The sequence below is a fragment of the Panthera onca genome, chromosome X (assembly GCF_046562875.1).
Source record: "Panthera onca isolate mPanOnc1 chromosome X, mPanOnc1 haplotype 2, whole genome shotgun sequence".
Taxonomy (NCBI): domain Eukaryota; kingdom Metazoa; phylum Chordata; class Mammalia; order Carnivora; family Felidae; genus Panthera; species Panthera onca.
This window is the reverse complement of record NC_138357.1, coordinates 88852788-88866545: the sequence shown is the minus strand read 5'-3', so window position 1 is coordinate 88866545 and position 13758 is coordinate 88852788. Positions and strand designations below refer to the sequence as shown.

Here is a 13758-nt window from a genome sequence, read left to right as displayed (position 1 = left end):
TTACCTTCTTGCTATGTACTCATGGCCTTTCCTCTAGTGTGTACACAAGGAGAGAGGGAGAGAGAGGGAAGATCTTTTCTTTTCCCTTCTTCCTTCCTTCTTTCCTTCTAAGAGCACTAATCCCATCATGAGGCCCTGCCCTCAGGACCTCCTCTAAACCTAAAGAGCCCAACTCCAAATACCATCACCTTGGGGGTTAGGGCTTCAACAGATGAGTTTTGAGATGACACAGGTATTCAGTCCTCAGTCCATATGGCTTCCTGCGCAGACTACGATAGCAGCTCAATCATTTCAAAGTTAAGAGTGGATGTTGTTTGTGCATTTGCAACAAGTCTTAACTACAACTACTGATATTGTACTAATTATAACTAACGTAGTTGAAATTTCTCCGTTAAATACCGTGCATCTTATGTATCACTTGCATGCAAAACACATTAGCTAAATTCCTTTAAGTCATAGGTATTAACTGTTCTGTTTTGTTATTTTTATCCAAACACTGGTTTGTTACATACTTAATTCTTAGATAAACGTGCTTGCAAATGTTTGAACTTGCTATCCATATCTCAGACAAAGATAACTTGGCCAGAACCTTGAACCCCAAATTAATTCCCCAGGAAAATACACGCAGAGTGTCACATCAAAGTTTTAAGGAGTTTCTGGTACAGTGAGATAAACCATAAACCGATAAACTGAAGCTTGAAGGTTCCACTTGCCCATTGAACTTGAGGCCTTGGTAGAGCCAGGCCAACTCCTGGGCTCGTTTTCCCACACTCATGGCTTTCTTGCTCTTCTCACTCCCCACTGTGGGAGGTGGATCAGTGCCAAGGTGACAGGCTGAAGAAGACCAGAGAATTGTTTTGTACCCTCCTTAAAGCCTAAAGCAGAACTGGCTGAAACCACTCTTGCATGTTCCTTTTTTCCACTTTAAGGCCTGGACTAGATCCAGATCCTGGTAGCCTGCGCCATGACCACATTCCCATTCCCATCTTCCAAGTGGAAGGTAGCCTCACCTTCCTTTTACCCCAGGTATGGGAGGGAAGAGAATGTAAAAAGGAGAAACCCAGGACTGATATTAGGAGTGCCTCTGCCTGGCTTTGTGTATGATTATCTTCCTACTTAAGTTGGCCAACTCGAACGGTGACCTAACTAAATGCCCCTAAGAACATCATTTTTGTTCTTGATCCTTATCAGGGTCTCTCTTCTTTGGAGATAGACTGGAGAATGGGGTGTGAAGTGTATGATTACCAAACTTAGTTACCCTTCACGTTTGTTTATTAAAGAGAAACCTAGGGGCTGCCTCCCTCAGGTTACACTCTGAGGTAACAAAGATTAAGTAGTTTAAATGGATTCAGCAAGGATGTGTGGAGCGTCTCTGTGGTGCCAGGCACTGTGCTAGGTACGGGGGAAAACAAGGGGGAGCAAAACATAATCCCTTCCCTCATGGAGCTTATGTCGTAATAGAGGACCAGTAGAATACAGATAATAAATATAATTCACACATAGTGCCTTAAAAGGAAGCTAAGTGCTTTGGAGAAAAATAAAGAAGGGTAAAGAGGTAGTATTGGAGGTGGTGTTTCAGTTTTAAATAGATTGGTTATTGGATTCAGTTTTAAATAGATTGGTTATTGGATTCCAGCCCAAAGATCACTGCACAGGAAGGGACAGAGACTGGTATTTAATGTAATGTAGATACTCCGAAAAGGGAGAGCAGGCTTCCGGTTGAGGAAACTGGAAAGCTTCACAGAAAAAGTTTGACAGGTGGACAAGCAGACCTAGGAGAAGGCTCTCTGGGCAAAGGAGAATCAGAGGACATAGACAAGTCACAGAAAGTGACTTCAGATCTACTGAGGAAGAAAGGTCCCATACGAGAGCAATAAGAATTAGGAGTAAAATGTAAGTTGTTATTACATAGTAGTGACTTACATTGAAAGATCTTCCAATATTGAACCATTTTCACGCAACTCGGGATGAATCCAGCTTGGTTGTGGTGCTTCCTCTTTTTATGGGATTGATTTAATTGGTAGTTGTTGTCCCCACCTCCACCCCCCGCCCCCCCGCCCCCCCGCCCCGATCTATAGGCATGAGTGAAATGAACCTAAATTTTCTTCTTTTGCTGTGTCTTTGTTTTTCTTCTTAGGATCTCACTGGGAAGGCTAGTAGCACGAGTTAGGACTATTCCTTTGTTTTATATTGTCTTTTAAGGTTTGCATAAACCTGGGATAAATAAAATCTGAATCTGCTTATAAAACCATCAGGGCCTGGTGTTTTCTTTGTGGGAACACTTAGCTAGCCCACTGCTTCTATTTCTGTAGTAGCAATAGCATTTTATTTAGGCTTTTAACTTCTTCTGGAGTCAGTTGTGATAAGTTATTTTTCAAGAGATGTGTTCATTTCATAGACAAAATTTCTTAAAGCTTGTTGGTATATAGTTGTTGATGCTGTTCTCTTTTTAACCTCTACTTTATTTAGGGTGATATCCCCCTTTTCATTCATACTATCTGTGTTTTGTTTTTATTTCTTGATCATTCTTTCCAGAAGTTTGCCTATTTTTTCCCTTTTTTTTCCGCCCACCCCCCCCAGCAAAACATATTTTTGGCTTTGCTGATGTTTTCTATTACATATTTAATACCTCAATCATTAACCTCTGATATTATTTTTTATCTTTTTTCTCCTACTTTCTGTAAGTTTATTGTGTATTGCCTAATTTCTTAAGAAGGGCATTTAACTCCTTAATTTTGAGTATTTTTATTATAGCTATTTAAGGTTATAGCTTTCTGTCAAAGCACCATTTTTGCCGCATCCCAAATGTGGTGTCTTAACATTTAATTCTGAGTATTTTTAGATTTGATTATGATTTCTTCTTTAACCCATGGTTTATTTAGCAGTATGCTTTTTAAATTTTCAAGTAGGCGTCTATTCATGTTTTCTGCCCAAAGCATGAATAGACACTTCTCTAAAGAAGACATCCAGATGGCCAACAGGCACATGAAAAGATGCTCAACGTCGCTCCTCATCAGGGAAGTACAAATCAAAACCACACTCAGATATCACCTCACGCCAGTCAGAGTGGCCAAATTGAACAAATCAGGAGACTATAGGTGCTGGAGAGGATGTGGAGAAACGGGAACCCTCTTGCACTGTTGGTGGGAATGCAAACTGGTGCAGCCGCTCTGGAAAACAGTGTGGCGGTTCCTCAAAAAATTAAAAATAGACCTACCCTATGACCCAGCAGTAGCACTGCTAGGAATCCAAGGGATACAGGAGTACTGATGCATAGGGGCACTTGTACCCCAATGTTTATAGCAGCACTCTCAACAATAGCCAAATTATGGAAAGAGCCTAAATGTCCATCAACTGATGAATGGATAAAGCAATTGTGGTTTATATACACAATGGAGTACTACATGGCAATGAGAAAGAATGAAATATGGCCCTTTGTAGCAACATGGATGGAACAGGAGAGTGTGATGCTAAGTGAAATAAGTCATACAGAGAAAGACAGATACCATATGTTTTCACTCTTATGTGGATCCTGAGAAACTTAACAGAAGACCATGGGGGAGGGGAAGGGAAAAAAAAAAAGAGAGGGAGGGAGCCAAACCATAAGAGACTCTTAAAAACAGAATAAACTGAGGGTTGATGGGGTGGTGGGAGGGAAGAGAGGGTGGGTGATGGGCATTGAGGAGGGCACCTTTTGGGATGAGCACTGGGTGTTGTATGGAACCAATTTGACAATATATTTCATATAAAAAAATAAATTTTCAAGTAGGCAAGAATTTTTTTTTAATTGTTTTATGTTTATTTCTGAGAGAGAGAGAGAGAGACAGAGCATGAGTGGGGGAGGGGCAGAGAGAGAGGGAGACTCAGAATCAGAAGCAGGCTCCAGGCTCTGAGCTGTCAGCACAAGAGCCTGACACGGGGCTCGAACTCACAAACCGTGAGGTCATGACCTGAGCTGAAGTCGGTCGCTCAACTGACTGAGCCACCCAGGCGCCCCAGTAGGCAAGAATTTTTAAAATTATCTTTTGTTACTAACTTTTTAAGTTTATTTATTTATTTTGAGAGAGCAGGGGAGGGACAGAGAGAGAGGGAGAGGGAGAGAATCCCAAGCAAGCTCCTCACTGTAAGCACAGAGCCCAATGTGGGGCTTGAACCCAGGACTGTGGGATCATGACCTGAGCTGAAGTCAAGAGTCAGATGCTCAACCGACTGAGCCACCCAGGCACCCCTTGTTATTAACTTTTAACTTAATTACATGTTGGTCCCATGTCATAGTCTGTAAGTTATCTATTATTTAAAATTTATTTAGGCTTTATGATCTAGTACATGATTTATTTAAAAAGCGTTCATATGTCCTTAAGAAAACTGTGAGTGTACTGTATTTATTGGATGCAGAACTCAGGCTTATTCTCATGGTATGGTTCAGATCTTATATATTATTGTTGATTTCATTTTTTTGGTCTGCTTGACTCATCAGTAGTTGAGAGAAGCAGCATTATTGAGGAGGGCACTTGGAATGAGCACTGGGTTGTTGTATGTAAGCAATGAATCATGGGAATCTACTCCCAGAGCCAAGAGCACACTGTATACACTGTATGTTTTACATATAAATTTTATTTTATTTTATTTTATTTTAATTTTAATGTTTTTATTTATTTTTGAGACAGAGAGAGAGCATGAGCAGGGGAGGGGCAGAGAGAGAGGGAGACGCAGAATCAGAAGCAGGCTTCAGGCTCTGAGCTGTCAGCACAGAGCCTGACATGGGGCTCGAACTCACAGACTGTGAGATCATGACCTGAGCTTAAGTCAGACGCTTAACCGACTGAGCCACCCAGGCACCCCAATAAATTATATTTTTAAAAAATAAATAAAATAAAAGCCAGGAAACTGAAGGGGAAAAGACACTCCTTAGATTTTAATCTGCCAATTATGAGGGTTTGGAGAAGTCCTGGGCAATTGTCATAGTTAGTCCCTACCTATTTTTTTATTATTTATTTTGAGAAGGGAAGAGAGAGGGAGAGAGAGAGAGAGAGCGCGTGAGCGAGAGCGAGTGCCAGCATGCATGAGCCAGGGAGGGGCAGAGGGAGAGGGAGAATCCCAAGCAGGCTCCACACTGTCAGCACAGAGCCTGACTCGCTCAAACCCATGAACTGTGAGATCATGACCTGAGCCAAAATCAAGAGTCAGATGCTTAACTGAGTGAGCCACCCAGGTGCCCCCCACCCCCACCTATTTTTTCCCAGCTCTTCACCAGCACAGGGTTTCTGCCCTGCCCTAAATTCACTCTGCCCTGCCCTGAAGTCTTGACCAGAGATCTGAGTCCCAGCAAGTGTGGGAGAAATACTGTTGTCTCAAGATTTAGGGGAGGAAGAAGCAAGAGCAGAAACCCTAGAGGTTCCTTTTCTATTTTATCCTCCCACACTGTACCACAGGGATTTCTCATAGTTTCCCCTTTTCTTGGTGTTTTCCTTACTCAGTCCCTTTGGGGTTGCCCAAAGGGCCCCTTTTGGGCAATAGGGGAGCCAGAAGCTATGCTAGTTGAGTTTCTTGGTAGAGACCAAACTGGAGTATTGCACCTTGATATACGTGCATCACCTGTAACGTCCTAGAAATAGAACTGCTTGAACACTTCTTTCCACATTAAACCTGTGTTGCCTCTATATTTTTTTTCTTTCTCTCTCTCTCTCTCTCTGTTTTTTTTTTTTGTTTGTTTGTTTGTTTGTTTTGTGTGTGTATGACACTACCAACATCCAAGAACATAAACCAGAGCAGTGTTTTTTCAAACCTAGAGGTGGGATAATAGAAAATATTCGGGGTTTACCACAAAATTAGGGTAAATATTATTTGTGACGCTTTTACTTCCTCGGTATGTGTACATGCACACTCACAAGTATGTGTGCTGGGCTGTGCTGAAGAATCTACTAATGTGGATTATAGTCAGAAAAGTCAAAAATCACCGACTAGAGAACTAGGCATCATTTTGGACCCGTCCCTCTGCCTTCCCTCCTACAGATATTGAATTACCAAGTCGGTCGATTATACTTCCTCAATAGTTCTCAAATGTATCCCGTCTTCCTCTTCCCTCCCAACTACCACTCTGCTTCCAGCACTTTCTGGATGACTGCAACAATCTTCAGATCCGTGCTCCACCTCCTTATTCCGATCAGAGTCATCTTTCTGAAATGTACATTTTCCTTACGTAAATCCTCCTGTGGCACCCTGTTGCCCACGGATGACTTCCAGGCTTTATAACATGGCCCCTGCCTACCTCTCTAGCTTCATCCGCTAGCCTTCTAGTATCACAGCTAAACACCAAACCGCTTTCTGTTTTCCTCACGTTCTCGGATGAGTTTTATTTTGTTCATTCTTTCACTTTTGCCTGGTGTGGGAAGGGAGGGTCCTTTACTCCCACCCCTTTTGTGGGGGTGAACTCCAGCTCGTGTACTCTGACTTCGTATGTGAAGTCTTACACCCCTGCCTCCCCCACCCCTGGAGTCCCTCCTCTATGTTTCCAGAATATTCTAGGCATCGTGCATTGCACAGCCAAGTTGTTTTTAAATCATCTGTTTAGGTGAGGGTTTACTTTTTTTTTATGGGAAGTAACTAAACATCATACTCATGTTAGTGCCTAAAAGAATATCTAGCTCATTTTGGGTGTTGGTCAGGTGTTGGCTGAATGACTGAAGATCTGGAAAGTTCAAGCACCTTTTCCAAATCATGTTGCTTATAGGTGACAGAATTAAGACTGGGAAACAAAGGGCCTCTTTTATTGTTTCATGCTACAGATGAGTACTCCTTCTAGTACGTAATGTAAAACTGAAAAAGTACATTTATTGTGCAATACCGAATAAATCACTTTAAGCTAGTTTGGTAACAATCAAGATGATTAAGTTAACCTTTGTGAATAATCCAATTTTTGCCTACTGTAAGGGAGTCTATTTCTGGCACATGAACAGTTTTGGCGTGAAATCTAATATTTGCAAAGAGGTAAAATAGTGCAAGTAGACTCAAAAGTAATTTGGAAAAATCAAAGTGACCTTTTTGTGACTCTATTTTGAGTGGTCAGTTAGAACTTTAAAATATGTAATGTGATAGATTCCAGGCATACTGTTTAAAACGTGATGTGAGCTTTAGTTTAGAATATGTAAAAGATGGGAATGGTGGCATTTGAAGAATTACACTGTAGGAAAAGCTCAAGATATGTTTGAATCACATTTACAGATGCAAGTTATGACATAGAATGATTCTTGTGCCTTCAGGTTCTTCCAGTTTCTGTAGCGTATGCAGAAATCAGTTGGGGTTTAGAAACTAAGACCCATCCATCAGTTTATTGAAGGATAGAGAAATACATTTCAATCTGGGCCTATCTCCAATTTCAGAAGTTTTTAGAGAAGCAGAAGCTGTTTCAAATTTCCACTTGTGGAATTTGAGAAGCAAAAACAAATGAATAAAGAAAAAAAAAGAGACCAACAAAAACCCAGCCTCTTAAATATGGAGAACAAACTGGAAGCTGCCGGGGGGGGGGGGGGTGATGGGTGAAATAGATAAAGGGGATGAAGAGCACATTTATCCTGATATAATGTATAGAATTGTTGAATCATATTGTACACCTGAAACTAATATGATGCTATGTGTTAACTATACTTGAATTAAAAAAATAAAAACCAAAAAAGCGAAGCATCAGAAACAGAAAAAGGGTCAGAGCTGAAATATCCCTTAATAACATCCAAAGTGCTGTGTGTATGAGGATTTCCCCAATCGTTTCCAAAAGGTATTGTTACAGTTAGTATGTTGAAACAGGATCCAAACAGTGTCCCCACATTGGTTGGCTGATGTGTCCTTGAATCTTCCTTTATCATGGTCTCCTCTCCCTTCTGCCCCCTCCCATTCCTTTTATTTATTGAAAAAAAATAATTTGCGCTCTTCATTTTCTTACTATGTTGCAAAGTCGAGGAGAGTAGGAACTTAAGATTTTAGCACTTAAGAATTGTGCCTGGGATCCAGTAGACACTTGACTATCGGACTATAGTCTATCGGACTATTATTTGTCCGATGCTGTTGATAATACTCAAGGCCTGTGTTTTGTCCCTGCAGGTTGATCCAAAAGACTACATGTTCAGCGGACTGAAGGATGAAACAGTAGGTCGCTTGCCTGGCCAAGTGGCAGGACAACAGTTCCTCATTCAAGACTGTGAGAACTGTAACATCTATATTTTTGATCACTCGGCTACAATCACTATCGATGACTGTGCTAACTGCGTGATTTTCCTGGGACCTGTGAAAGGCAGCGTGTTTTTCCGGAATTGCAGAGATTGCAAATGCACGTTAGCCTGCCAGCAGTTCCGTGTGAGGGACTGTAGGAAGCTGGAAGTCTTTCTGTGCTGTGCCACTCAGCCCATCATTGAGTCTTCCACAAACATCAGGTTTGGCTGTTTCCAGTGGTACTACCCTGAGCTAGCGTTGCAGTTCAAAGACGCAGGGCTAAGTATCTTCAACAACACCTGGAGCAACATTCATGACTTCACGCCTGTGTCAGGAGAACTCAACTGGAGCCTTCTTCCAGAAGGTGCCGTGGTTCAAGACCATGTTCCTCTCCCTGCCACCGAAGAGCTCAAAGCTGTCCGCATTTCCACAGAAGCCAACAGAAGTATCGTTCCAGTGTCTCGGGGTCAGAGGCCGAAGAACAGTGATGAATCCTGCTTGGTGGTATTATTTGCTGGCGATTATACAATCGCAAATGCCAGAAAACTAATTGATGAGGTAAGGAGAGAGACCAGAGAAACAGACACACACCTAGGTAGAAGCACACCACTTTCTGGAGAACTTTCTTTTCAAATTGGCTGGTAGAAATACAGGCAGTCCTTGGGGCCCCTGAGTGGCTCAGTCAGTTGGGTGTCCGACTTCGGCTCAGGAACTCGAACTTCGGGAGTTGGAGCCCCACAGTGGGCTCGCTGCTGTCAGCACAGAGCCCACTTCGGATCCTCTCTCTCCCTCTCTCTGCCCTGCCTCCACTTACTTGCCCTCAAAAATAGATAAAACGTTTAAAAAAAGAAAAATACAGGCAGCTCTTAAGTTATAGTCCTCTGGGCCTCAAAATACTTTCCCAAAGAAACTTTTAAAAATACAGTCCAATTCAGTAAGCATTTATTAAGCACTTACTGTGTGAAGAGTTACTCTGTTACCGTATTTCATTGATTATAGGATGCACATTTGTTTTCCACGTTTTTGCTTATCTGAAATGCATCTTGCAATCGACGGCAACTTAAAGCTGATGAAATATGGCATGTGCCGGAGATGGAGATACATAGGCGAAATTCTCTGCCCCCAGAGAACTTCCATTCTTTATAATAAATGATTGCCGTGGAAGCTTACAAAGGTAGTACTGCAGAGTAAAGCCTGGCCTCATTTATTAGGAGTTTGGCTAGGGAAGGTGGGAAAGACATTTCAGAGTACAGCTTTTGGCCCCTGACGTGACTGTGGGAACGAGCCCCACACCACTCGCCTTTTCCCTGTTGCTATGTGAAGAGGCAGCTGGTGTGTCAGAATGAGGGTGGGGGCTGGGATAGCAGCTTGTGGGCTCAGGATCAGGGACTTGGTGAATTTGGGACTAGAGAGGAGTTCTATCGGGAGCGGCTCCCACTTGCAGAATACCTGGGGACGGAGAGATGAGGGGCTCCAGGAAGCAGCAGTTCCTGCGTTGGCGGGTGCTCCAGTGGGGAGACAGCAGAAGGCTGTATTAATTATCCAGTAATCAGGTATCCTTCAGAAGGAGTCTTTGAATTTAAAAATCAGACTTCCAGAAATGAAGCGGCGGATGGAAAACTTACCAAGTCTCTTTTTGATTGGATTTTTAAAAATATTTATTTATTTTTGGGAGAGTGTAAGTGGGGGAGGGGCAGAGAGAGGGGGACAGGGAATCCGAAGCGGGGTCTGCACTGACAGGCTGACAGCAGTGAGCCCGATGTGGGGCTCGAACCCACGAACTGCGAGATGATGACGTGAGCCGAAGTCGGATGCTCAACTGACTGAGCTACCCGGGCGCCCCATGGATTTTCTAGAAATTGTAACAGTTCTGTCGAAAGGAAGATTATAAGGGAAAAAAGCCCCACCAAAGATGACCTCCTCTCTGTGGCTACACATCCTACGGTCTAGAAAACCCGTGTCTGAAATCCATAAAGCATATCTGAAATCTAGTTTTCAAAACAACAGAAGCCAAAGTGCACATTTAAGACTGTGGTATTTTCTTTTTTGTTCATGCCAATCTGATAAAAACTTGCTGTGAATCTGGTAAGATATAGAAAAGTACTTCTGGCCTTCGAGCTATCTAGTCACATATGTTAATCCAACATCTGAGAAGTCAGTATTTGCTTTATCCTGTATGGTGATTTTTTTTTTTAAATCTACATACAGTTTGCAGAAGATATCATTATTCAGGTTAAACTCCTTTTTGGTGGGTAACAAGGAGTGGATAGCACACTTATTTTTTAAAAAGCCATCAGAACAAACACCATCTTTCCTCATGAGTCATCATATGTTCTTTACCTTTTCACTTGCGGTATCTGATGTGTGAAATGACAGTGTCGTGTGCACTTGAAAACAACACGACCAGGAAGAATGATGTTCTTTAGATGTCCTTCTGGATTACAGAAGAGTTTGAAACAAAAGCGCAACAGCAGCAATAATAATGGCTAACACTTAGGTAGTGTTCACCATATGCCAGGCATCGTTATAAGGGGTTCAAATGAAGTAACTCACTTGACTTAGAGTAACCTATGAAATAGGTGCCGTTTATTTCCCTTTTTGCAGATAAGGAAAATGAGCCACAGAGAGGGTAAGTACCTGGCAAAAGGCCCCTCAGCCAGGAAACAGCAGAGCCATGATTTAAATCCAGGCAGCCTGGCTTTGTAGACCACAGTCTCAGCCCTTAAGTCCGATGCTACTCTGCTGCCTCAGCAGTAGAGGAGAGTTGACAGGTGCCTGGTGGAGCAGGAATGTGAGGGAAGTACGGGGAGTCAAGGCAGATACCACCCTTCAGCCTAGAAGGAAAATCCCTGGGACTTTCGGGTTGGACTTACCCTCTCTAGTTCTGAAAGCACAGAATTAGGGACTAAAAAGAACAAAACGAAGAAGACACCGAGTACATGTGAAGAGGGTATCAAAACATGCTAAAAGATCACCAATTTACATGTTAAGAGAGAGATTACATATTTTTTTAAATTTTTTAATGTTTATTATTTTTGGGAGAGACAGAGACAGACAGGGAAGGGGCAGGGAGAGAGGGAGACACAGAATCGGAAGCAGGCTTCAGGCTCTGAGCCGTCAGCACAGAGCCCAACACGGGGCTTGAACTCACAGACCGCGAGATCATGACCTGAGCTGAAGCCGGCCACCCAACCGACTGAAACACCCAGGCACCCCCTTTTTTAAAAAAAAAATTCTTTTCAATTTCTATTTTTGAGAGAGCGAGAGAGAGGCAGAACATGAGCAGGGGAGGGGCAGAGAGAGGGAAAGGGAGAGGGAGACACAGAATCTGAAGCAGACTCCAGGCTCCAAGCTGCCAGCCCAGAGCCTGACGTGGGGCTGGAACCTGAGAACTGTGAGATCATGACCTGAACAGAAGTCGGATGCTCAACCGACTGAGCCACCCAGGCCCCCTGAGAGATTACATTTTTTTTTTTCAATGAAGCTCGAGTTCCCAGGAAAATATGTGTAGGAGCTACTTAATTCTGAGATGGAAAAAACAAGCAAACAACCCTTGAGTCTTTCTCATACCATAACCTAAATACCTTAAGACAGCCTCAACTGGAACTGTGATTGCTGACTCTGGTTGGTTATGTTCAACCCTAGGACCAGCACAGAATTTTGATTCACATTATTTTTATAAATTGAATGTATCCTAAGAGGTTTTTTAATCTAGGAAGTCCAGAGAAGCTGGATAAAGCAGAAAACACATTCCAGAGTGAATCAAGAGAAGTTACTGGGCCTCAATTTTCTCACCTAAAAAGATTTCTTGCTTCCTCTTGGCTACATCACAGATACGCACAGGACAAACTAATGTAAAAGTGGTCTGAAATGTTGGGAAGTAACGTATTGCATAATTTAAAGTTGGGTAGTTAAGCACTATTTTCAAGTCTTTAAGAGTAGAAGAGTTTCCATGAAAAAGGAGTCTCCGGATATCTGCAGTGAGATATCGAAATAGATCAAGTTTCATAATCTGTTATTTGTTTTTAGGTAACAGTATTTTGAGTTAATCATCTTTTGTCAGTTTATGTGTCTGAGTATGAAATGAGAGGTAGTGAGCTCTCTAGAAAATTAGAAACAGAGGTAGGATTATTCCTGCAATTTTAAGTAACTTTGCAGTCATCACCTGGCAGTGATGCCCATGCACATTTCTGCTACTTTTTTTATGTATGTTTTTTTTTTCTGAGGCAGCATTGAAGGCTCTGAAAAAGGATTTGAGTTTGAATCCAATTTGATGGAATAGTATGGAATAACGTAGCCATAGGGTGAAATATGATGAGCCATTAAAACTGACTTTATAGTGGAATAGCTGGGAAGTATTCACAGTCAAGTAAGGGAAGATTTGTAGAATATCATATAAGTATCTGAATTATTATTATTATTATTTTTTTTAGAGATCTCAGTCTGCGAAGTTATATATACTAAAATGTTAGCAGTTGTGGTTATTCTTAGGAAGTGGATTCAGAGCAGGACTTTCTTCTCTTTTTTGCAGTTATATGGGTTTTGCAATGAACAGGTGTTATTTCTGTAATGGGGGGAAAACGAACACTGGGAGGATAAAAGGAAGTATACCTATATGGCAGGGGCATCTTTGAGTGATAGCACCTTGGTTCATATTTGTTTCTATTTTTTATTTTTCAAGTGTTCTGTATTGAGCATACATGTTACTTAAAATTTTTTTTAATGTTTATTTTTGAGAGAGGGGGAGGGGCAGAGACAGAGGGAGACACAGAACCCGAAGCAGCTCCAGGCTCCGAGCTGTCAGCACAGAGCCCGACGCGGGGCTCGAACCCATGAACTGCGAGATCATGACCTGAGCTGAAGTTGGATGCTTAACCGACTGAGCCACCCAGGCGCCCCCATGCATGCTACTTTTATACTTAAAAATCCAAGAGGCGGGGCCCCTGGGTGGCTCAGTCGGTTAAGCGTCTGACTTCGGCTCAGGTCACGATCTCATGGTCTGTGAGTTCAAGCCCCGCGTCGGGCTCTGTGCTGACAGCTCAGAGCCTGGAGCCTGCTTCAGATTCTGTGTCTCCCTCTCTCTCTCTGCTCCTCCCCCGTTCATGCTCTGTCTCTCTCTGTCTCGAAAATAAATAAACATTTAAAAAAAAAAATCCAAGAGGCTTTGCTAAAAAAACTAAGTGGTTGAATTCTGTGCAAGTTTTAAAAACTACTTTCATAGTTATTTCAAAAATCAACGTGTACTTATGGCTTCAGATCCTGTGTCTCCCTCCCTCTCCTTCCCTGCTCACGCTCTGTCTCTGTCTCTCAAAAATGAATAAACGTTAAAAAAAATCAATGTGTACTCACTGTACAGTATTGTAGCAATGAAGAAGAGTAGAAATAAACTTAAAAACCATCCATAATGTACTCTATCTTGAATAGTTTTTTTGGGAATAATCTTTAATTTATTTAGTCTATAAGCAGATTAACTGGGTTCGAATCACAGTTCTCTTACTTTATAGCTGTGTGACCTTGGGTAAATTTCTTGGCCACTCTGTGCCTTAGTTTCCTCAC

The 13758-nt window shown here is 42.1% G+C and overlaps 1 protein-coding gene across 1 annotated transcript in view; it reads left to right on the top strand.

Moving 5' to 3' along the window:
• RP2 (RP2 activator of ARL3 GTPase) overlaps positions 1-13758 on the top strand; it is a 49616-nt gene that overhangs the window by 13736 nt on the left and 22122 nt on the right. The window contains exon 2 of the mRNA XM_081793215.1: positions 8095-8760. Coding sequence (XP_081649341.1) covers positions 8095-8760 — 666 coding nt within the window. The remainder of the gene's footprint in view (positions 1-8094; positions 8761-13758) is intronic.